Source organism: Necator americanus, chromosome I, assembly GCF_031761385.1.
Source record: "Necator americanus strain Aroian chromosome I, whole genome shotgun sequence".
In the NCBI taxonomy this organism is placed as follows: domain Eukaryota; kingdom Metazoa; phylum Nematoda; class Chromadorea; order Rhabditida; family Ancylostomatidae; genus Necator; species Necator americanus.
The window spans coordinates 8453590-8479710 of NC_087371.1; the positions used below are offsets into that span (position 1 = coordinate 8453590).

The 26121-nt window shown below is 38.7% G+C and overlaps 2 protein-coding genes across 5 annotated transcripts in view; one reads left to right on the forward strand and one right to left on the reverse strand.

Annotated features, from left to right (window-relative positions):
• RB195_004887 (uncharacterized protein) overlaps positions 1–9929 on the reverse strand; it is a gene marked incomplete at both ends in the record, with an annotated part of 43725 nt that extends 33796 nt beyond the window's left edge. For all 3 annotated transcript variants that reach the window (XM_064177095.1, XM_064177094.1, XM_064177092.1), the window contains 2 exons: positions 8312–8406; positions 9803–9929. In XM_064177095.1, the coding sequence (XP_064034217.1) occupies positions 8312–8406; positions 9803–9929 (222 nt within the window). The remainder of the gene's footprint in view (positions 1–8311; positions 8407–9802) is intronic.
• Positions 9930–14288: 4359 nt separating this feature from the next.
• On the forward strand, positions 14289–26106 carry RB195_004888 (uncharacterized protein; the record flags this gene model as incomplete). Of its 2 annotated transcripts, XM_064177097.1 has the most annotated exons (25): positions 14289–14381; positions 14632–14691; positions 15578–15712; positions 15769–15900; positions 15959–16033; positions 16088–16150; positions 16214–16341; positions 17264–17347; positions 17411–17507; positions 17572–17646; positions 17698–17872; positions 18474–18571; positions 19178–19336; positions 19412–19609; positions 19682–19826; positions 20431–20505; positions 21661–21839; positions 22365–22420; positions 22481–22570; positions 22653–22777; positions 22844–22947; positions 23006–23089; positions 23273–23299; positions 24864–24914; positions 26095–26106. In XM_064177097.1, the coding sequence occupies 25 exons, from the start codon at positions 14289–14291 to the stop codon at positions 26104–26106; spliced, it is 2520 nt and encodes an 839-aa protein (XP_064034221.1). The 2 variants fall into 2 exon arrangements, with proteins under 2 accessions (XP_064034221.1, XP_064034222.1); XM_064177096.1 differs by lacking the exons at positions 24864–24914; positions 26095–26106 and having other exon boundaries at positions 23273–23350.
• Positions 26107–26121: the final 15 nt, after the last annotated feature.

The following is a 26121-nucleotide window of genomic DNA, read 5'->3' on the forward strand; positions in this document are numbered from 1 at the left end:
CCGGCCCGTTCTCCTTTAGAGAAGCTAACACTAGACTGCACCCAGACCTCTAGCGAACAAAAAAACTCAGTTCCGTACCAAAATTTCCCTCGAGAACGAAAAACGAGTTAAAGTGCAACTTCGCAAAAAAAAAGAAGTCAAATCAGATTTGTGGAAGAAATCCATCGATAAGTATATCTATTAGCATTTTTACATTTTAGCAAGCAATAATCAATAAACGAAGTGAACTGACGAAGAATCTGAATAGAAAACTCAAGAAATGAAAAACTGGTACTATTCCCTCCAAAAGTAAGTGAAAACGGAAAAAATTACGTAAGATTAAATCGAAGCAAAACGCCAGAAATGCTCCATTCCTGGCGTTCCTTCATTCCTGCATATCCATTTTGAACACAGTATTCGAACCAATGAGGACCATGCATTAAAAAGAAAGAAACGCACTAAACTTGAATACTAAAAGCGTCATCGTTTAAACATACGAATCAATAGATGGATATATGACGGCGAACTCATGGATGCGATTTCATCCAGAAATGTCCTTATATTATGCAGCAACATGGCTTCGTCACGAAAAAAAACTGCGTTAAAACGTTAGACATGAAGACAACCAAAAACCCTCCAAACCCTCCTATATTACTTGCCAGTGAAGAAGTTTCTAAGCGAAAGTCAGAGAAGTTTCGATATCAACCCACTTTCTACAAAGAACCAAAAACCAAATGAATAAAAAACATAAGGTATAAGAAAAAAAACTGGTTCCTTCCCGACACTCCACAACAACCAGGCTTATCCACTATTTGTGCAAATATCCGGTTAACTCCGGAAATTCACACTGTGCTTGTTGTTCGCCTCACTCAATACGTTACATCATTGACGAAAGTGAATGAGCGCAGAAGCCTATTTCACATACCATGAATCAACCGTTGGAGTAAGCAATTGTTCACTCATGTGATACGATGAAACAGCATAAAGCGCGCTAATCTATCTCACAGAATCCTAATCATTCAACGAGTGAATAATGTCTGTAAAAGCTCGTGGTACCATAACCCATAATGGTTTGTTGAAACGCTCAGAAAACATCTTACAAATACAGTACTCTATCTGAGGTAGTATACGCCGATTACGAATCAGATCGTGATCGGCCAGACCGTGAACATCGACATTATCGACACGATTGATTTTTATGCGCTCTCCTCCTAGACTCAAAAGAACAAGTCAGATGCCGTTTTCTGACACTGCGACTACTAATACTATTCCAGTTATGAACATATCAATGGTTTTACGGAAATATTTTTGCAGAATACGGACGACACGATGTTTTGGCAGGTTCTTTTAAGGAAAATGAACCCCCCAATAAAAAAAGTGATTTCCAACGGAGCGTCAATTTGTAGATTACCATAAACGATAACTGGGAATGAGAATTTCTATGCATTGCTATCAAACACAGATAATAGAAGCACTAATCGATTCCAGAAGAAAAAAAATCATCGTCGCTGCGCCTAAAAATATTTCCCTTTAAGCTATTCAATCCGAGGAAATGACAATTCTAATGGATGCGGAATGAGACGGTTTTATGCAGGAATGGTTATTCCAAAGGCTTTCAGCGGCACCCACTCAAAAAAATGAAACAAAACTAAAATAGAAAGCTTTATTAATGAGTTTTGCATCGATTGCTCTAACAAAAATGAACCAATGACAGTAACCAAAACATCATTTCGAACAATACAAAATCATCAGGAATGCGTACGAAATTTTGAAAAGAATTGCATCTTTCAGTTGCACTTTTCCACTTGTTTCGTAGTCAAATCTATCATAATAAGTGGGATTCAGTGGTTAATCAGTGACTAAACATTCAAATAATGTGACAAATATTCGGGAAAACATAGATTTAAAACAATTTAAGAGCAAATAGTATATGTCACTAACCAATTAAACATGACTTTTAGACCTGCCCACTGGGCAACAGTAATCCCCACCGCAATAAGAATGTAATAAACGATCGTCCAACTAGAAACCACTTCCGGCTTCAACCTAATTCAACAATAGAAGATTATCCACAGATGCGGAGAACGCCCGCACAAGAAAAAGAGAATTACACACTGGACACTGACGTTGGAATTTTCACAAAAGCACTATGGTTCGTGGATCGATTGCAAAACGACGCAATGATGAAGCTCGTGGGCAGTCGAGTACCACGTAAGCAAAGCAGAGGCCACTTATTCTTCGTTATTGTTGTTGCGAGACAACAAAGAAAGGACTATGTAGGTATTTCGCTCAAGAACAACCACCATAAAACTTTATTTTCATCCAACGAGAAGAAGACCGACAGGGGGTGGAAGAAGTCGGAAGAAATCACACGCATGAACTGCGCAGACACAACGAGGAATGTCATCATCTCTTAGGGAATTGTCAATAGATCCAGCTGCCAATTATAATGACGAATCGGACATAAAAACAACGAAAAAAGCGCTCAATATTCATCTCAACCCAGCGATCTCCATGAGGAGAGAGGCAGATGATGGAATGACAGGTCCTCCCTAAAGGGGAACGGTAAAGAGGGTCCCGGCGGATTCTCCGCGAATACCTCCGAGACATTACGTATCCATTGGATATGCCGCTGGATACGCGACCATACCTCGATGAGATCGCGCTCCAGTCGCTCATAGAGACCCAGACAACCGTCTTAGATGCTCTTCTGGCCATAGAGGTGCAAAGTACAACACAGTTATAAGGAAACATGTAAAGAAGAATGAGTTGTCGAAATTACAGAATAAATTTAAAAAATGTAGTTAAAAGTACATATCATTTTGTGTGGTTTTGGAGTAAGAGGACAGGAATGGGTTTTGTCTAGATTTTACCTTCAGGAAGTCTAGAAATCTTATCACATTAACTCTTTCTCATAGAAGAGGTCGGAGATACAGAGGGTCCATCTATCCAGGAATAAATTAGGGTACAAAAAAAAAACGTGGGACTTGCAGGATAACGAAAGTCCTCATTCCCGTTAGTTTTGAAAGTTGGAATGTTCCGTTTTTAACGAAATTTTCCACAGTTAATTTGGAACTACTAGATGCACCTTTCTCTCTTATTTTACGTGAGGATTTCTCTTGCTTCTGATATGGTTACAGCGTTCGCGCAGAGTCAGGTATTTAGGTAGTGAGCGAAGGGAAATCTCTTTCTCGCACCACTGGTAATTGCTCTGGCGAGGCATGATCAGGGCATGCTCGAAAATCTGCCGGAACCCTCTTTGCACTCACCCCGTACCATGTACCTGGGCAGAAGTTATTTATGACTAAACCTAATATTAAATATCTTACAGCTAGACTGCTTTTTAGGTCGAATGCATTCAATTACTGTTCTTAAATTATGGGGCATAAAAAGTTGGCATTTCGAGAAATTCCCTTGATCTCTTCCATACTTACGGAGGGGTGCGTGTAAAGAGGGTATTATTGTTATTGTTTATATATACAATAGGTTACCCAATGAAAGGATTTGTGTTATCGCTACGCAGGCAGAATTTCGGTCGTTTTTCACAGCAGTTTAGTGTGGTGCACATTGCATTTGATTTTTTTTTGCTCATCTTGAAAATGGAGGATCAAAAATACACTTACGTCATGAGATGCTCTAGGAATTTGAACAAGGTAATAGTGCTGCGGCACGGTTCAACAAATCTGCAGTGTGCATAGTAAATGATAAGGATAAGATAAGAATATGTATGCTAAGCAATCGGGCGGTTAAAAATTTGTTTGTCAAATTTCATCCTGGGGTTATGACGTTGGAAAACGAACCAGAGAGGAGGGTCGACCTCTAGATTTCGATAACTATATTTTGAAGTCAACATTGTAACAAAATCCACAACAAGCAGGAAGAGGGATAGCAAAGATGCTCAATACGCGACATTCACAACGAATTACAATAAAAGTATGAAAAATCAAACGGAAGTCATTTATGACTCAACCTAATAATAATAACTGAAGACAACGAGATTCATCATCAACGGAAATTTCATTCCTTCAAATGCTGCGATGAGATTTGTTTTCAGAGTCTCTACTCGTTGTTGCGAAAACAAACGCTTCGCAGTAGCAACCAATGAGTGAATAAATGAATGAATGAATAAATGTACGAATTGGTGAATGAAGCAGAGCCGGATCAGAATTTTAAGATTTCGATCCTATAATCTTCAGAATAAGCGAAAAAGCTCAATGGTTTTTTTTCCGAGAAGTGTGCAGGAAATTGGTTTGAAGACTTCGCTCTTTTTAGATCAAATACTTTTCGGTTTTATGGTCTAGCCTCCTTGCAAGCCAGTCTTTCATCTCATGAATGCGTGATAAAAGAGAAAATGATGACGCCGTTTTCATCTTTTTAGAATAGATGAAAGACAAGGCTGCTTTTTACAGGCGCAACCATTCCTAACGATAGAAATTTGTTATTTTAAATGCATGTGCACATCAGCGGTATACCATATTAATATCTTCGTGCATTCAAAAAAAAAACAAGCGAATTCTTCAGTATATTCTTCACTGCATTTGCAATTTAATTGTGGAATTGATCAAAAACAAACAAACGATTTGTATACAGCTAAGTTCAATTAATATGCTGGCAAAAACTTGACAAATATATGGAGAAAATGTTTTGAAAAGAAATACGAATGCTAAGCCCAATCGCAAAAAGGGAAATTTCACTTTGAACACAAAACTTGTACGGAAACAAGAAAAGACTTGAGAGATCAAAATTAGAGAATAATTTGTAAACACAGCTGCTTGTATGAAAAAGGCAACACCTTAACTGAGTGATGCGTTTTTAAATGAACGCGTGTAATTCTCTGCTTTTATGCGTATTTGGTCGTCGCTATCCGTTAACGCGTATAATCATATTAAGGATATGACGTAATAGTCATATCCTCCGTGTGTAAGCTTCTTTACAGTGTTTAATGGACTAAAATGTTGCATTAGCCTTAACTAATCGGAAGATTAAAAAAACCTTATCTGGTGATCAAAAATAAATGATAATAACGATAATACGATATGACACTCAGCTTCTAAGAATGTAGATCAAAAATAGAAATAATCCTGTCCCTGACTCTGGAATCTCCTCACTTTCTGAAGCTACCGTAACAAAAAACACATTTGTTTTATACGTGAAAGAGCACATAGAAAATCTTTCCAAAGACCAAGCTATTCGTGTACTTATTTCAATTAAGAAATCACAATCGATTATTTTGGCATACACATGAGTTAAACTGCTATGTTAATTAAGACTTTAGATCTAAAACATTACTTGAAGATTTTTGATACACAACCAAAGCTTAACGGATTAAGCTGACTAGCATAAAGAACAGAGATAGACCGAAGAAGCATCAGTTCATCAGAAAAAGCAAAAAGCATCAGCATCAGAAAAAGTACAACGTACGAAGAAAGAAAAGGCCGAGAGGAAGGGCAACTAACAGAAGAAACTAATAATAGAGAGTCCATTTCAGTGGGATTTCGAAAATTTGAAAGGGGTTTCTCATATGAACGTAATAATTGTCACTACTGTTGCTACACCTTTTTTCAGAGTTTGCATTCAATGTAAATGAACATGTCTAATATTAGGTTGTTCGGAAATTAATGCAGAATTTTTGTTTTATTTTTCTTGTATGTATTCTGACGATAGAATTTCTTTTGAACGCTGTGCATTATATATCAATGGAAGCAATTTGTCGTTTTATGAATAAATTTTAGCGCGATTCATTTTTGTGATAAACTTTGCAATTTAAGAAACAAAGTGCCAAAACTGCAATTTCGACAAATCTACTTTCGCAGATTCAAACTTGGTCACAATGATGCACAAAAAATATGTGAATACTTACTTGGATCCATACCTTGTCAACTCGAAAAGTTATGGTTCCAAAAATTTTGTTGTGGTGAATTCGACCTTGAAGAAGAGGAAGGTTACGGACGCCTTCTGCTATTGACGACCATGAGTCGAAGGCTTAGATGGAAGCAAATGTAACACAAGTGTTCGAAAAGCTGCAGAAAAATACGGTATACGCATTTCAACTGTTTAGGAGCATCTAAGAAAACCGAAAGTCAAAGATGCTTGAGAAACGAAAATGAACGAAAAAAAAGTGTTATCGAGCGTCGTTGGCGTTCCTTCGAAAACAAGAGCTACCTTTTCTCTATCACATTAAGATTAACAACAAAAACCTGATCCTTCAAGGGAATCGGCGAGGACCACGTCAACGATTGCACTGCAATTAAGCTTAGCAGCACTTTTCCAAGCACCAGCAAGACCAACATAGGAACGTCGCGCTGACAGTTGAGTGGCCTACCCCTGGTTTGATCCGTCGCAGCTTCCTGCATCCTGGGGATGCCATCACAACAAAGAAGCACCGTCGTGAAGCGGGAACTTCAACGCCTGCGCATTTCGCAGCCAATCCTCACTGGTAACACTAGATTTCATGTCGCACAATCGAAGCTGTAAAATTTGGGCAAGCTGCGGTACGAAACTCTGGTTCATCCTCCACACATGTCGAATCTTCCTACCGACCACTACACCTTCAACCCCACCGACAATTTCAGAAGCAAGAAATGGTTTAAAAACCAAGTACAGATAAAAACTGCCTTCTGCGATTTCATCGCCTCCAAACTCCGAACATTTAAGCAACTAGGAAAAGCTTGTTTATCGTTGTCAACGATGTATAGGTTATAGTTTTTCTTTTCTTGACTAACAAAGTTTTTTATGAGCCGAGATAGGGAATTTCAAACATACAGGATAAAATCCTACATTAATTTCCGAACATCCTAATAGAATAGAGCAGCATTAATAGGAATCGGCGCAGATGCATCATCGAGAGAAATGCAGAGGAAATGAGAAAACGGAAGAATTCGAACGTCACCGCAAAAATAATGAGCAATCGCTTAACAGGCAGCGTTTTCATCAATGGTGAGCAAAAATAAAACCAAATATATTTTCAAGCTAACATATTGCGTTGAAGAAAACGTTCAATAGAGCAGGACTTTTAGGAATTGATCGATACTCATCATCATGATGCATTGTATCTCGCAGTTCTAAGACATTCTCGAATGTTCTCCGCAAAAGATATATAAACTAATACTGTGTGCTGTTCCTTGCCTTCAATCACGGCGTCAATTTCAAATGACCAGTCTCGAGACGTCGCTTTCTACGAACAGCATCGCAGCACTCCACGTCTTGACAGCAGTAAGACGCATCAATGGCGCGTTGGACGAGGGTATCACGACTCTCATCCTCCACCACTGGTTCACTGTCTTCACGAAAAGAGGGAACGTTAACTTGCTAACTACATCTACACGGTTATCTCATCTATTCCACTCAACTCCAGAATCTTGCAAAAGCTGTTCGAGAAACCTCAGCGGACCTGCTCCTTGAACACGCTCGCCCCTGTGTCGCAGAAGAGACAAATGGAAAAATCGAAGATTTGGGCTGGGATATGGTACCCCATGCTCCACAATCCCCGATTTCGTCGCCTGTGATTACATGTTCAGCCTGTTAAAGGCTTTTTTCAACAGGCAACTTCCACCAAGTTCATACCCACTTATTGGGGGAGACCGACTTCTTCGACTCATAGCCAATAACTAAGAGATGAGGGTGACTACAATGTCCATTAGATGCGCTACTGAGATGACAAACAACATTATACTATTGACGATCTTCCAATAACACAACACGAAAATTAAAAAAAAGAAAAAGAATGGAAAATTTACCAAAGCTTTGCCCTAAACCTGAAATGTACACCGGCAGATTCGGTCGTCAAAGTACCGATTTCCTTAAGGCTTGACGACCTTTTTTTAAATTGAAAGCTGCATTTACAATAAGCGGTACGCATGATAGGAGAGTCTCATCCAATCAAAATGCACTAATGTACTCTATTGTTCAGTTCCAGTCGCTGCTCGACGTACACAGAACAATTTTCGCAAAGTACTGACAAGCATTGAGAGACAGGAAAACAATTACTGCAGATTAGATACTAAAAAACATCAGCGATCGAAAATTCGCGGAAAAGTGTAGCAACAATGATATGCGGTAAAAACAAGGGGATTTCCACCCATGATTTCTCATGATACTAAACCTTCACATTAATATGTACTAAGTACAAGTTCGCTGTTCGAGCAAAACCGGTGCCGCAACGGCTGCATCATTATGTGATTTCAACAAGTCTTAATCTTTTCGCAGGCTATGTACACCACGACACGACATCATAGAACAAAAACTAAAGGAAAGGAAAACCATGTGAACCTCTATGACTAATACTGTAAAACAGAAAAGTTCTTATTCACAAACAAGTCCTTAAAAACCATACCTGAAGGTGAAAAACTTTGCCATCAACGGTAACTGTGAATAGGCTGTTGTTTTCACCGTCAATACCTACGACGGCACCATGAAGGCGCATGCAACCTAAAAATTGAAGTCTAACGGCGTGGAATTATTAGTATGGAAATTGCTGATGTTGCGTTACAAATAACTGTGTCCTCCAACAATAAGGTGCCCACCATAAGTGGGATAGGGAGGAGCCGGACCATCTTCCGGTAAAGGGGGTCTATCGTCAACAGTCCAAAAGTGAAGGGGGTCCTTTCTGCAACCGTCCAAAAGTGAAGGGGGCAGGACTATCGCATGTATGGTGCACACTAATTCTCGCAACCAAAAAGAGACTGGGAGAAAATAAAATTAAACAATTAAAGGACGTGTGGACAATAATTTAGGGAGATGGTTTCTTCGATGTGGATTCGTTTAAATGCTTATTTTCAATAGCTAACAAACCTGATCTGCAAAAAGAAAACACCTTGACTAACTGATATAGAAGCGTACAAACGCAATTAATCTACTATCAGAACAAACTTTCACTCGACTGAAGAAGGTAGACTTTTTTTTCGGAATAACACCAAGATTGAAGTCTTCTACTCAGAAAAAAAACCTAATTTTTTCCTTTTAAAAATCCCATTCGCCACGTCTCTGCCATACTCTCACAATCAATACCCTCATCATGTTCGCCGGCGTAATTATGTACCAGGTAACAACTCAAAAACCAGCTGTGCATTTTCATGAAGTATTCGCTGAAAACAAGCAGTCTATTTTCGATGTAATATCTGGTGACATCTGTTGAAGTCATAACACGGAGAAATGCACAATCATGAGTGATTGACTGCTGAGTAAGCTTGAAGAATCTCTCTCTTTCTATCCGAAAAAAGGTTAAGCGTTTTAAAAGTGGTTTGCAGGGTACTTCTGTCAAGCACACTTACTGGCTTAGTCCGACGTCATCCCAGAATTAAATGTTCAACTAACTAACTTAAGAATACGACTTTTATGAATAAGTATACTAGAGAGAAGCAAAATTTGCTACAGACATCTCTTCAATCTATTCTCAGAGACGAATGGTGAAAACGATGGAGAAGAAAAGAAAACGATAAAATTATGCACGAAATCTGCACCTTCAGAAAAAAGATAAGTAATAAAAGAAGAACTAGAAAACCATCCTTTTGCAAGTTTTCTAAACAGAATTCGACATATGCATCAGATCCATTAAACAGAACCAACTTCAAGAAATATTCTGGTACTTGTTGTGGAAGAGTGACTTAGCTACAATTTTCCTTTGCGTACTTCTATAGTACAAGTACAAAAAGTCACTTCTTTTGCTTATCAATTCGTTCCAGAGCTAGATTAAAGCAAAACAGAACATGCAGAGGCGGCAAAAAGAAGAAGTACCTTATGGGGGCCGAAAAGCAATAGCAACTTAATAAAAAACAGAGTAATCCATGTTCTTGGAGGAGCCAAAAAACACTCAAAAAAAGTTGACCTCGTTGCTGTCCTTTGAGCATTTTCTCTCTGGATGTGTAGTAGAGCAAAGCATCTTCTTCCAAGCGAAACCATCTATACTGCCAGCCATGCACCATATTCGTCCATTTCGATAAAGGACCTTCCATGTGGATGGTAAATTCTACAACAATAAGCCTATGTGGTAGAAAATGCTGCTCCCTAAGGAAAAGAATTTTACAAAAAACTCTATCGAAGAGATAGAACAAAACGGATATCCAGCAACTACGCGAAAACCAATAAACGCCAGCTAGAAGAACCTAGATTGAGTGCGGAGTGAATAGCGCCGATAGCATACGCCCACTCAGCAAAAGGTGCATGGTTACGTGAGTGGGAATGAAGCTAGCCCCGATAGATTTTTTTATTAGGGGAAATTCTAACAATTGCCGTGGAACAGGACGCTATCAATGACCCTAATGTTACAGAAAATCTGTTAACGTGGGAAGATATCACCAATCAAACTAGAAATAAACCACGACACAGGAGCACCTGAACAAAATATCAAAATATCGGAACAGAAAATTATCCAGATAATTTCTCCTTGAACACATTGTCTATGTGGATAAAGTACAGAATCGGAAGAGAAAAACCACTCAAAGTTTCCGTAAAGCGGAGCAATTATAAGATGGTCGTTAACGACATCCTTGTGCGGAATCTAATGTGAGTTATGAGGTCCCACAAAATATTAATCCAAACATTTTTCATCCACATACATCATTAGTGCACCAAAGAAGAACGAAAGGAAAAAGAAAGAAAAAGAGAAAACAAATTCTGTTTAAGTCAGGAAAAAAAAACAGGAAAAGTCATTTTGCATAACAAAACATCAACAAAATAGGTCCAAAATCATTTCTCAAAGTGTTTCTCTCACGAAATTATTGATGATCTTTTACACATAACAATATTGACAAAACATTCTGACCACCTTATCGAATTGAGATGTAAATTGTTGAAAACGATGTGATATTTAGTTATTAACCTTTTAATCGTTGTTCAAAGACCGTGACAAGCTGCCCGAAACTCTTTTCTTTTTGTTTTTCAGTGTTTTTTTTTCTCTCATTCGCATAACAGTCCACAGATAGGATGACGTGGCCTTAGCAAAGTCATTCTGGATTAGTTTCGCTTTTTTCCCTTAAAGACGCCTTTAAGACTCAAATTAGCAACAGTATAATTTTTGTACCTTTTTTGTGTAATCGTGCAGGATTAGCGTGGGTTTTCAGAGTCTTAATCCCAGAAAAAAAAACTTTTCTCGCTAAAGGTTTTTTTCTGCAGGACCATTTCCTCGAAAACTTTATTTAGTAGGAATTGGAAGTGCACTACATTTGCTGTAATTGTGAATAGTTCAAGCATTCACAGTATACGGTTAATCTAGAAATTTTCGAGGTTGGGATCTCTCCACCAGTACGTACAGTAGGGTCAAAACTGCATGAAGCACTGTGCAGTTGCGTAATCAGCTGCAATCGAAGCGGTGCGGTTGGAATCGAGGTGGGACGCGAACTATAGCGAAGAATGGTGTCGGCAAAGGTCCCACCTCGATTCCAACCGCTACGCTCCTCCGCACCGCTTCAAGTGCAGCTGATTACGCAGCTGCACCGTGATTCATGTCGTTTTGACCATAGGTTATAGTTGCGGGTTGATAATTTCCAAGTACCACGGATGAAGGCTTGCGAGTGCTACCTTCCGTGACAAGAATCCAACATTCGCACACACATACAGCGGATCTATTGTAATCGTTAGGTTATTTCGGCCCAAGTGTGTGATAATTATGATTGCTCTCACCACCAAAGTTACTTTAAGATCAAAACGAACGACATGACGCATAGTGCAGTTGCGCAAGCGGCTGCGCTGCAGCGGAGCTTAGCGGTTAGAATCTAAAAGGGACCCTTGCCAACACCATTCTTAGCCATAGTTCACGATGGTCCCACCTCGATTCCGCCTCGACCGCGTCGCCTCGAGCGCGGCCGCTTGTGCAGCTGCACCGTACTCCGTTTCGTTTCGACTTGACTATACGTATACTAATTGATCACTAACAGAGCTTGCAGAATTCTATATAACTGCGCTCTGCTTGATATAATAGCAGTGGTTGTCCATAGTAAAAACGAGATAAACGAGCACGCATGGTCCCCCAGTCATCATATTCATTTTTAGAATGTCTTACGGTGCTCGATCCCCAATCCAGGTGGAAGGACATTATTCTTCTAAAAGAACGCGTACATTAGTAGCTGGGACAGTTGAAGAAAACACTACTATCGAATCGATGTCCCTTGATGTGTTCGATATCCAAACTGGAACGCGCACGATTCATAAAGCACATGCATACAGCAATGATTGTTAGGTTCAAAAGAAAACCTCAATGGAATAGCGATTACAGGTTCAGAAGATATGATTATTAGGCTCGAAAGGAATGTGAGGCTCGGACTTGGTGGATTTTCAGGAAGATGCAAACAAGTTTAAAATCAAAGTGAATCGCAAGTGTGCTTTCGCAGCATTCGCATATTGATTGGCCTATGCGTGCTTTTTCAAAGCTGACCTATGCTTAAATCGACTATTTGGAAAACGCAAACACCATGTCATCGTCATAGCGATGATGGCCACTTATCGCGACCTCACTGCAGCTCAATTCGGGCCAAAACAACATGAAGCACAGTGCAGTTGCGTAGGCGGCGGCGCTCGAAGCGACGCGTTGGAGATGGCGGTTGGATTCCACGTGGGACCTATGGGTGAACTGAAGCGATGGACGGTACTAGTAAAGGTCTTCACTCACTCGATCCTAACCGCTGTGCTCCACCGTGTTGCTTCGAACGCAAGCGCTTACGCAACTGCACCGTGCTGCACGTCGTTTTGACTGTACTATAGTTTCAGGGAGTAGTAACTCTTGCTACATACGAATAGGACAGGACTTCGCCTTCATCGGTACCGTGTGGTCGTCTATCTACGCGAATAAATCTCCAACTGAACCATCTATTCCTTGGATCGATACGAGCCAAGGTCCCAAAAGTCCTAGAGGTCTACACGTACAGTACCATTCAAACACCATCGTTGGGAGGAAGGTAAAACGACATCGAAAAAGAAATATGTGAAAAAATGCGACTCGGAGAGAAATATTAGTTGGAAAAATGCTAAACGCAAAAATCCTTCTGAGAGCTGGGGTTAGGAACCCGCAGCCGATTAGGCGCAGACGAATATGTGCTGTAAAGAATAAGCTTTCGGTAGGTCAGTGTGGGCATATCCTGGATCTGCTGTGGTCACTAAGCCCCCCTTCTCCTCCCGCCGTCCAACTAAGGTCGTGCTTCTAATGCAATAACAGATGAGATTTGTTTCTGAGAAAGTTGAAAACACATAAAGCTGGCAACGTTGCAGATCTTGAAGAGTGGAATACGTGGAAAATGAACGAAGATACATAGGAATACTTGATACAGAATTAGAAAACAAATTGAACATTGATTATTTACTTAAGAGAACAAAGAGTGCGATGTTATTCGTACACCTTAACCCCGAAAAGTGCCTATCACCATATATAGTGAGGGTTTCGCCGTTCATCTTTCGAATTTCGTGAAAAATTCGCTCCAAGTTCCCTCAGTTGTTATTAGTAAAAGTGAATATAAGCCATTTGGATAAGAAAAGGTCAAAAATCTCTTCGGGTCAAGAAGAAGATAAGAAGAAATGTGCATTGTGTCAGTACGCATGCAAAAGAAATCAATGAGTAACGGCATCAGTAAACAATTACAACCGCAAGCTTTTCAGAGCGATCTTCTCGTGTTTCATGTTAATTGTGCCTCACACTGATTTACTGATTGGTTAATTGATTGATTGATTGACTAGGGATTGAACGAGAATTGCAAAATCGGATGAATGAAATCCGGAGAAAATGTAGTTGAGAGGACACTGGCACTCTTATTTCTCGACGCCCTAGTAATCCTAGTAACTTTAGCCTACATCTCATAGATCCTCTAAGACTAGTGCTTAGGCCTTAGGGCCCCCGACTGATTTAATTATTTACTTCGAGAAAAAAGGGACAATGGAACAGTAACAAATACAATCAAGTAGAGGTCCCATACAGAAAGTATGGTGAGCAGGAATAACACAATGATGCAAGCTGGAGCTTTTGAAGCAGTAAATAACGGACAATATCATGGCAATATGTCTTCTATCTTCCGTAGAAAAAGGAACATCCTACTTTTAGGGTTTGATTATGATTTCAGGCAAACATCTGAAGTTCCAAGGATTTCCAGAAATTCGCAGTACCTTAATAAAACTAACTGACCATAAGCAATGCATATGGAATAGGTTGTACCACATTCACACCCACTTACATAGGATGACCCTTCCAGATTTACGCAAGCCAGGCATTCCGGGAAACTGCGCGACCTTTGCGTAGCGTAGGGGGCGGTGCTTGGGCGCAGCTGCTTGTTTGGTTGCCCGCCATTGATTTAAAGTGCTTCTGAATGCAGTGTTGTCGTTCTTCATGTTAGATGTCGGTTCAACCGCAGGATCAAGATGGTACGATACCGGAGGGTGGTCAGATCAATGAGGGAAAAGATGAGATTCAGCATCAGCAAGAACAGGTGGATTTTGTTCGTTTGGATGTTTTTTTTCCTTAATAGTACAAGTGATTTGTAATGGATCTGAGTTCAAAATGTGACTATCTAACCTCGACTACCTTTGTCTCTTTGCATACATTCCATCCACTTTTGCAGTCAAAAACCACTTATTTAATTTTCAATATATAATGTTTTCAGTACATAATATATTGTATATATGTGTACGAATACCTTAAATGATTCCTAACGATCTGCAATATTGAATATGTTACAGGATAGTATCTATGTTGGCGACTCCGTGCATCGCGACTTCTCTGAGATGTCCAATGAAATAGTGAGTCGTTTTTTTCAACAATTTTGTGGTTTTTTCTACTACTAGGAATTAAAGTTTGAAAAAATGTCTTGCCAGTGTTCGTATTACTCCTATTTGGAAGGTACCGGCCCTACAAATTTTATACATAAAGCCACATAAAGCTTCTTCGTGTGGGTTTTGAGCATTTTTACTAGAAGAGCGTAAATAAAAAGCATTGGATAGTTGAGGAAGGGAGGCCCTCAACGACGTTCCTATTTGTGGAATTAACTGAGTTAATCGGGGCACTAAGACCTAAGCATTAGTCTTAGAGGATCTATGACATGTTAACTAAAGTTACTATGAGAAAAAAAAAGTAAGAGCGTCGGGGATAGGTGAGATAGGGAGAGGCCAGATCCCTTCAGGTGAAGGGGGTTTAGCTCATAGGGTGCTGCTCAAGTAAAGGGGGCCTTTCGCCAACCGTCCAAAAGTGAAGGGGGTAATTTCGCCAACCGTTTAAAAGTGAAGGTCCCTTCCCCTACCGTTCAAAAGTGAAGGGGGTCAGAGCACCGGCTCCGACTATCGCATCTATGGCGTCGAGAAATAAGGCCGCCAGTAAGTTCCCCGCCCCCCTCCCCCCTGAACTTCCTTTTTCCCGGCTAAAGCTACTAAGAGAAAGAAAGATAGAGCTCCCAGAAATAAGAGCATGGTTGAGTGTTCACCTCCACAACTACTTTTTACCCACAGCGCCTTGCTGTAAGCAAAGTCAGGATAGCGTCCTTCTATTGTAATGGTTTATATGATGACAGATTTCTAATCATGTGGTTACTTTTTGTCAAACTTTTCATCAAATCCTTGTGGATCTTGTGCATTCTGTCATGGATCTTTTCAAAATTTTCGTCGGGTAAGTAAATAACACTGTCATTCATAGATTGAAGTCATAGCTGCGGATGATTTGATGACTGAAGCTGTCGAGGAGGTTGGTGAACTAGACGAAGGTCGGCAGTATTTATATGAATATGACAGCATGGTGCACACTCAGCATGATCAGAACATCATCTTTCAGGTCTGATTTATTTCCAAAACTTGTGCTTACTTAAAATTCCTGCTGTTCTTTTCTAGCTGTATCAACCCTTAGAAACTGCTAATGGAATGTTTGTTTGTCGGATATGCCTAGAACTTGGTGATACAGTAGAATTTGACAATAAAGCCTCATATACACACCATAGATATAAAGTTCATGGTTCATATAACGTGAGTTTCCACACTTTCCTCATTCCGTGGCAGTTTTTGCTAAGAATTTTTCTTTAAGAACAACCATGTATGTCCGGTGCTTCAATGTCGGGAGATCTATGCGTCTATGATTGTTTTGAGAAAACATCTTCTCGTAAGTGCTCTTTTCTTGAACTTTTCCCAATATAATTTATTATCACTTTTACAGATCGACCACAAACTACCTATTGAAATGCATCATCGAACTTTTGCTAATATTGGGGAGTTTGAGGTAAGTTGCTCCGTTCAAGTAGTAACTTTTGTAACAAGATTGCTGTGAAAGCTTCAATTGCAGCGTTTTCGACATCTTGTAGAATCGATCTGCAATTGCAGATTTATGATGCATACGAAGCAACCGCATAATAAGAGACAAATAATGCATTGTTCAAAGAGCGAACACAAATTGATACTACAGTCGAGACGGTGAGGTGTTTCACAAAGATTATGTTTCGTTGGTTCCTCTTTGGACACATCGTATTTTTGTGATTATACAATGGTAGCTAGAAAAAATAGTTTTTGCAATTTTTGCATTTTCGCATGTGCATGTGCTCCACAGTTATCCTTATTAAGTTGCCCGGAAAAGGATCCCCGGTTTTGAGACTTAAATTCGAAGGTACGCATTTCATCAAATGCTTCAATTTTTGTACAGAAAAAGTCTCGAACTGGTACATTGCTGTTCTTCAAGATTCACCTTGAAGTATTCGTGTAGATTAGAGATCCGGACGCGTAGAGACATTTTCACGGCTTTTCGGAGGCAATTTTATGACGGGTTTGGTTGAGCAGGACTTTCTTACTCAATTAGCATTGAAAAATCTCTATCAAGGTGTTTCAATATATTCTATATCAAGATAATTCACTGGTAGACGGTAAGATCAACAAGTTATAAAAAAATTCTTTCTGTAAACGCTAAAACGCGACTTATGAGCACATGTTTCTGGTCTATGCTTTGAAGTTTGGACTTCAAAGCATTGACCAGAAAGGCTACGGAAGCATCTTTGGTGTCTCTTCCTTATCGGCTGTGCCATAACCAGACTTATTAATACTTAATTAAAGGAGTGTTTGATAAGGATTTAGGCACTCAAGCTTCTGAAAAATATTTTCATGCAGCTAAAGCCCGAGATTTGTAATCTACATGAATTTTCCACACATTCATTATCTTGTTGACATAAGGCTTACGACTAAACACCCAATTTACTTGAGGAGCAACTTTATATGAGTCTTTATATGAGAGGGAAAACTTTCACAGCAAAATAACTTTATAAAAAAAGTTAGTGAAGTTGTGCACAGTTACCTGTGGAAACGTTGATTCGCTATCAAATTTGTGGGATCAGTTGTGATACTTTAGACACAAGCTACCTCAGGTTCGGATGATGAAAGAGGGAGCTTGGTGTCCCGCGCAGATCTCCTTCAAAATTGACCCCAAGACAGGGTATGTTCTGACTACTTCTAGTTCTTTGTTAAATTGTTTTGTAACTTACTCTGTGTTTTGCAGTCGTGTGGACGCTTTTTACCAGTTATTTCATTATGGTCACGCCAAAGAATATCGTAGTATTCAAGATGATGATTTGGATAGCGTCGATTCTCTCACCGTGAGCTATGAAAATAATTTGTAATACACAACTACACTGAGTTCAATGAACTCATCGAATTTAGCCTTTCGGGCCAGTCGATGTTGTGTTCCCAGAGCCGGCAGATTGCCCAGCGGATCGGCCTATGCAGTACCTCCAGGTAAACAGGTTTAAGAAGAAAGCCAGAAAGAATAAAAATAACAACTTTCAGATAGATTTGATCTCCGCCGATAGCTGTGTTTACGTGAACACTGTATATTCGCATCTCTTAATAATGACTGATGTAAAAACTGGATATATGTTCGCTAAGCCCATACCTGAAATGGGCATGCGTCAATTGCTTATACGGATACTGACTGATATCTTCCTACAATTTGGAATGCCAGGTATTTCCAAAATCTGTCCTTAGAAGCTTAGAATCAGTGCATTTAGTGGTGCGATTTGCTAGATACGCTGAGTTTTACTTTTCTCTTTAATACTTATTGCTATCATGGAAACTCAACAAAGGTTTGCGTAGGGCAGTGACTCCAGTATTTGAATTCTTATTTGCACGCCGATAGGACATTCAATATGACGGTGTTGTACGACAATCAGTCTATGTTTGGGAGCAACTGCTATATCTTTGGTGTCAAGAAAAGAAGATTGAAACCAACAAGGACTAGAATAAGGGTGATATCAATGCGTCACTAAAATAGAATTAATAGCAACTGAGATTTTACGAAAGGAGTTACCAGTTATCAAAATGACAAGAGGCATGGTGTAGTTGTGTAAGCCACTTACGCAACTGCACCCTGCTTCGTGTCGTTTTGACCCGACCATAACTAGTTGTATTGGCATTGAGTCATTCTCTTTGCCAACTGATATCTTTCACTAGTATTATTCTTTAATCAAATATTACGGACACTAAAAAGTGTTATAAATCACCTAATTTTACTTCATGATGATTGAATAACGTGAGGTACGAAAATGTGTCAAATTTTCTTACAGAGGGTTTCTGCTGTGGACACTCCGTGACTTTAATTCGTGATGTTATGAATGCAGTTGCTAATATTTTTCGAGTTACATTGAAGGAAATCCTATACGATGTGAGTTTCTAAGTCTTCGAAGAACTTGTTTTACTACAGCTGCTGGAAAATGTAATTGCACCGCTTTCTTATTCTTGACTTTTCCTTTTCCTTCATTACTCATTGTTTACGCTTCTAGATTTTATTCACATCTTTTGTTTTAACATAAATTACCTCATTCCTCTGTTATTTCGCTAGCTTCTTCTACTGCTCCCTTTTTGTTCAACATTTACATCGAATACTTCCTTCTTGTAAGTTTCTTTGTCATCTTCTTTCGCTCTATCTTAACTACAACTCTCTCTATCTTATTCATCTCATGTGTTTTTCATCGAAACCTCTCATTGTCCTAAATATTATTTTTTCATCTTTTAAATATCTCATCACCTCCTACCCGTTTTTTTTCTCACTCATTTCTTTTGCAGGTATACATCATCGTCTGCTGTATTTACGTCCCACCCGTTTTTCTTTTATCCCTGTTCATCCTTTTGCTTACATCTAGGATTTTTTCTGTTTGCCATTTTTTCTCATCCGAGTTGCACGTATTCGCGGGTCTTTGATTTAGAGCGCTACATCTTTGTTCACTCTATCTGTTCTTTTGAATTTTTGCACTTATACTTTCACATTAAGAAAAACAGCTCTTCATTTGTAACCTCTGATCACAATACATTCCTTCGAGTGCTCTACGAACAGTCCACTTTTGAACTTCAAAGTAAGCATCGATGGGTCGAAATGGTGCAGTTTACAACAATGGTGCTAAATCAGACAGGAAAGAAGTCACCATTTGAGGTAAAACTAATAAGGATTTCTTATTTCTTAGTAGTACCTCACTCCCACCAAAACGAAAGAAGTTTCCATTTGTAGCGCATGTTCAATCGGAAACCGTATAACCTTCCCGACCATCGAATCGCACCATGGTTGTTGGGTGAAGAGCTATCTGTAGGTGAGGAAGACGGTCATATTGATGTGGAATTCGATGAACAACTCGATGTAAACGTCGAAAGTAACGAAGATCAGTATCGCGCCCCTCCACCTAGATTTGAAGTTGGCGAGAAAGTTTATGTGAGCGTTCCAGTCACGATTATCAGATTTTTGTGTCTAAATACATTCAACTTGATGAAATTTTAATTCCAGTTGCGTAATTTTGATGTGGTACCAGGACGAGGAAATACACTGCCTTATTTATACGGGTACATTGGAGGAATAGATTGGGAAAACAGTCCACATTTCCCTTATCGTGTGCATTTCTCGAAGAGTAAAGATCCGTGGCCAAATGAGGGTAGGGATTATTTCTTTTTCTTCCTTAGGTGCGGCGTAAATAAAAAGAAATGGTTTTTCAAAAAAAAAATTCTTTTTTTCATGTTGGAACATCTCAAGAAACTCAAGATTCTATCTCAAGATTACTCAAAATTCTCATCTCAAGAAAATAAAGAACATGAGTACGAGGAGCTAATCGCATTGGTCTTGAGAGTAGATTCTGCCACAGTATCATTGACTTTTTCTTTTCTTTTTTTTTTGCCATTGATCATTACAGCCTCTTGAAATCAAGTGAATTGAGCTAATAAAAAGATCAGAGTACGGAAAAGACCGCTAGATATTTTTTGCTTGTGATTGTTGTGGCAGGTGACGATATCGTCAGCTGGTCGCCTTACAACTTCCACGGCTTTCTCTGCTTCTGACTTTTTTCTTTACATTTTTGCTGTAAAATATGTTGCGAATGGACTGTAGTTAGCAGTACGCTAGTGATGGTCGGTCCCCCATTACTAGTGCTAGTTTTTTTTTTGGCTAATTTCCGACACTAGTTGAGTGATTCTGGGCAAAACAGACTCATCCCTGCGGATACGTACATTCCGTAATTTTACGTTCATACTTTGTCGTTCCAGGTTCGGTCAGCGCCTGGGTTAATCCATATGACATTTTGCCAATTTCTTACGGACTGCTTATGATGCCGGATGAAGGTAACTAGTGTGATTTCTCCTTCATAGTAGCGTGAGAGTTAAGTCATTTAAAGTTGCTGCTCAGTGAAGTATGCGAAACAGTAGTGCGAATAGGTCTAACATCCTTAGAAAAATCAGAACAAATGAATAGTGGTGCGCTTTCAACCTTCCCCAATTTTCTGTGGCGAATTCAGAAGAGCTTTGTATTCCTTGTTTATATAGATTTTCTTACAATATGGTAATATGATACATACTAATAGTATAATACAATATTTTTACAAAATAATACGATATGTTTTGTAAAAGTTGTTCTGTTTTTTTTTCAAACTATCACAACCATATGTTGGGTTGAGGAATAATTTTTGGCCTTTTTTTTCAAACTTGGAAATGCACTTGGGAACAAAAAGTGTTGACGAAGTCATATTATATATCATTTGATAGAGAATCACCTGCTCTTCCTGACATTGCTCTTCCTGAATAACATTTTGATTTCTTGGCTTAATCGATTGTTGTTTTTCATATAATCGAAATGGTGTGTCAAGTGGACAGAATGAATTACTTTCGACACTCTCAGCTTTTTGCATTTAATCAAGGTGTTGAGACCGCCGACGCTGCTAGCGACACTTGTGCTGCGTATTGATTGAGAACATTTAGTGAGAACTAAAAAATTGAAAGAGAACTCGAGAAAATACGAAAGAAGAAAATAGGGAAAAACATTGTGAACGACAGTATGAGGTATTGAAAACCTAATGGATGATGGAGGGTTGACGTGGAGTCTAATGTTGGACGAATGAATGGTGCCAAAAATGCTCTGGTTTAAGCAGTTCACATTACATTTCAATAATTTTAAAAGACCAGAATCAAAAAAATCATAGCATAACAATCTTATACAGTGAGGATTTCTCTAACTGGTATCTAAGATTTTGAAAATGCTTCTCATTTTTGTATCAATTTTCAAGTTTGAGGAAAATGTTACGAGATGCTCCTCGAAACAGTAATAGTTATTGCAACTGAAACTAGAGGAAAAAGAAATCTTTTTGGTCATTACTCACAATCTGTGCATTTCCAGTTAAAACATACGTACAACAGTTAAAACATAACAACATACGTGATTTTTGACGAAGATGAGCAGTTCTGCGTTTTTTTTTTTGTCTGTTTTACAAGTATCGTTTCCAGAACGCGCTCGAGCTGCGGCTTCCCTGTTATGTTCTTGTGATGGGGGAGAGTTCGGCATCCCTTGTCCTCTATTTCGTAGTTATCTTTGTGCGAATGGCATGTCTAAGGCGTGCTGCATTAATAGTCAGAAGATGTGTGAATATCATGAAGAATGCGCTGATGGTGACGATACATATTCTGTAAGTGTATTTTCCAGATTGACATCAAAGATGTATTAGAGATGGTGTGGGGATTGATTACAAAGGTGGTTGGAGAAGGCCATTCCGTTTTCTTCAATTTTTTAATTCTCGAGCCGTCCGGTCTCTTGGGGTTATTTCACACACCGTTAGTTAGTAAGTAAGTAATTATAGGGAAACATTGACATGTCGTGAAATTTGAATTTGAACGCAGTTTTTATTCATAAAAAAAAGAATTCGAACAACTTTTAAAACTGTTCGGAGATGATTACCGGAACATCCAGAGAAATCGATAGTTCCGGAAGTAAGTATATACAAGATTTATAATATGGTAATGTTACATTCGTGTTCTACATTTGAAATTACCCCGAAAAAGCGTTTCCGACCTTAATGTCTGATCTTCCAACTATGGTAGCACCAAAAATTGTGTCAGTTTCTACGCCCCAACATTTTTTAAAAAGGTTTTTTGCTTTTAATGCTCGTCTTGCTTAATCTCATGTCATAATTTATTGTCTGTCTGATTTCTAGCGTATGGAATCACTATCAAAATCATTCACTGAGAATCACACAAGAAATAAGTCAAGGTAAGGTGTTAAAAGAAGAATTTGATGGTCCTCATAACGAAAATTTTGGCCAATCTGCAGACGCAGAATTCCTCATCTTACACCAGCCAATACAATTTTGCCAGGAGAACAAGACTGCGCTGTTGAGATGCCACTTTTAACAAGCGAAAGGTAAGTTGTTGGCATTTGCTTTCGGCTCTTCGGGATTTTTCAACACTACTGGTTGTTTTGTTGTACGAACTCGAGCTTCCAGCACTGCTTCTAAGCTAAAAAGAAAAAGGACAGAGCAAGACCTTATATGTTCCCTTCCGGAGGTTTCAACAATTGTTGTTGAGAATGAGAATAGGACTTTAGTACCAGCTATATCAAAAAAGACAGGTATTGCGTACATTAGTGAGAATTTAATAAATCTTATTTTAATTTAGTTTTCAATGTTTCTTCCAGATTCCCAAATAGGAAAAATAGCTTCCGAAGAAACTAAAGGAGATGCTATCGCACATGAGCTGGATGCTACTACTTCTGATGAGAAGTCTCCCCTCTCAAAAAGAGTTGGTTCTATTGATTTCATGCTGAAACGCCAGTCATGACTTAACATTAATTTCACAGAGGAGACCCCAGGAAAAAGTGACAGTTGAAAAGCCGTTGTCTATTGAACAGAAATCACTTGCTTCATTACCGCAACTCGATTATGTAAGTTTATCTCTTCAAATGTTTTTTTTTTCTATTGAAGAACTGATGTGTTGACTTTTATGACTATTATGCGGTGTTTTGGGGTTAACGTTCTTTATTTTCTCCCAGTTTTCCTCCTTTTTGTTGTTGCAAAGCTACCCCAGCTGAGAAATTTTGTTTCTAAGGTGAACTTATCTATTCCAGACCTCGAAACCGCGCATGAGAAGATCAGTGAGGAGCTGCAAGACAAAAGTTTTTGAAGATTATGTGCCGATTCCTTGATGACATTTTGTACTTATTCTTTATTGAAAATTATGAGAAACTGTACATACTATTCACATATAGTCTATTGGTTTTCCCATCGATCATCATCTTTAAAACTTTTTTTTTTTCGCTACAAGTGTGTTATAGTCCATCATGGAGAGAATCTCTATTTTTGGGTTGCTTCTAGCATTACGGTTCATATTAGCGTTAATCCAGAGTGAATATAAGCTCCAAGTTTGTGAATGAATAAATATAAAAGCTATTTTTGATTTTTCTGGTGATTTCGTGAGGGTTTTATTGTCCTTAATTTACTTAATTTCATTGTATTATTCGGTCGAGATAGTGTCAATTGGCTAAGCGGTTCAACAACATGCACTTGTTTGAGAGCTTGCGCGTCTTGTCAAAAGAGGCTTATTCCTTTTTTTTTAATTCTCGATGCTCTAACACGAATTGTTGTGGATCGAATGTTGAAATGTGATTTAAATCCACAGCTCACTCAGTGTACTAATCACGGACAGTGCTTGTTTAAATTAATGTTTTTTTTTTGATTGGCGCATTATGACCACACATTGCCCTCAACTGCGATAAAATCTTGCCGCCTTCGTTCCTGCTCGGAATTTCACGTTATTGAGCGGAGAGCAAGAATAAGCGATGGTAAGCGGCTGCTTTCGAAGTGACGCGGTGGAGCTGGCAGTTGGGATCAAGGTGGGACCATTGCGAACTGCGACTATGAGTGATGCAGTCAGGGGTCCACTCTCGATCGTAACCACCTCGAGCGTAGCCGTCACATCATTGTAGAAAGTGTAGGTCGTTTCTTAAACTAAAACCTCCATGGTTTTCTTTTGATCAACGTACCTATCCATTTCTTATCAAGTTGGTTCCCTGACGATGTTGAAACGATGTTGAGACTGATCCGTTCGCAGTAGTGGGCTTCTCGTCTAAAGCCATTGTGATGATCTATTTGATAATTTAAAATACGTAATGAATTGGAATTCCCAAGCAATTCCATCAAAATTCATTTGCCTGATTTTATGTGATCTGTTGCATGTTGACTGCTACAAGCACGTTTTGTTCGGCCACTTTTTTTTTGAGGAAAAAAAATCCAGGAAATGAGTCTTTTTTTCGCTCTTTTGTCTCTTTTGTGCGATTGAATCAAAGAACTAAACTTCCGGATGCAATTAGTATAGTGGAGTGGAGTATATAAAACATCGCAAAGGATATAATGACAAAGTCAACGACCGAAGGACGTCGCTATAACTTCCATAAAACAAAACGCAAGCTATGTTTAACATCCTTAGGACCGTTCCACATTCTCAGCAGAAGTAGTCTCAAGTGATAACGTTTTGTGAACGCTGCTGTAACTACGTGAAAAGATGGAGTGCGATGGTTGTTTCCGTCAATGTCAGATCTCTGAAAGACACCGACTCCCGCCTTTGGCAGTGATTGATTGTCGTCGCATTGAATTTTAACGTTCAGACTATTGATTACATTTGATTTCAGATTGTTCTGGCTGTTTTGAAACAAACTTTAGACTACAAATATTTGTATTTCACTTTTTTTCCGCGACGCTAGGTTTCGTCAGGTTTGTTTTTCAAGTTTTTTTTTCTGCATCTTTCTTTACACGGGAGTTCAAATTCTGGAGTATTTTATTTGGGTGAAGGGTTGATATACTTTTAAATTATTATCACAATTAATAAATGCCATAAAATAAAGAAGAAAATTTCTGACATCACCGTTCCTCGTCATAATAAAGTTCCTTTTATTTCTCTTCTGTATTTGAACTTCTCTAAACTGAACAACAGTTCGTCCGTGATTCTAGCGGCAGTTTTGATTTGCTGCTTACTTTCCTTATTATAAAGTTAGTTAAGATCCTATTGTAATTGGAAATCAAAATTAAATGTTTTGAACGGCTAAACTGTGAAGGGATATGATCTAGAAAATGTTTAAGTTTCAATGATGTCCATTGTGCTGATTTTCCTGGTGCTGAATCATAATCAAACGTGGACTTTGAATTTCTTTTTTTGACTATTTTAAGGTTTACAACATCGACCTACTTTTCCTAACTGACTCTTAGTCATATATCCTTGTCCTTTTTCCATAATTGTCTGTACTTGTAAGAAAAGTTATCTCTAAAAAAGTTATCTTTAAATGTTTAAGTTACATTGTTTGACTCAGTAATGCCCGCTCGAGTATCACATCTCTAGCGCATAGGGCAAAACTGTTTTTAGCGTATATTGATTCTCATGGTTTGGTCTCTGCATTTTTCCATTTTCCGGTTATACGAGGAATCAATATGATTGATTTGGGAGTCGTGGTGTTGTCTGTTATCTTTTGGATAATCTATTAATTCTAATTGTTAATTTGTTGAGCGCTTAAGAACTATAAAGTGTAAATATAAAGCGAAATAAATCGAAATTAAAAGAAACGTTGTTTTGTTGTTTCTCACTCTGCTTTGTGTGCACTGAGTTAGGGTTTGGTTCAGTCTATACTGAACTACTCTACTCGGAATTGTGATTTCAAATTCAAAAAATTTTGAAGCAGTTTTCATTCCATAAACTCTTACAAGTATAAAGATCATTTTTAGTTATAAATAAGCTTCTCTATGGACATATTGATGTGAATTTCCTCGCGGAATTTGTAATTTTATCAAAACTACTTTTATTTGACGAAAATCATCTGTCCACAATATGTCTAACCCGTATTGCGTTGTTATATAACTTAGATTCTCTCTGTTCAGTATTCAATTTGTTTTATTATTGCAGTGCAGTGCTTAGGCGTGTGTGAGAGTG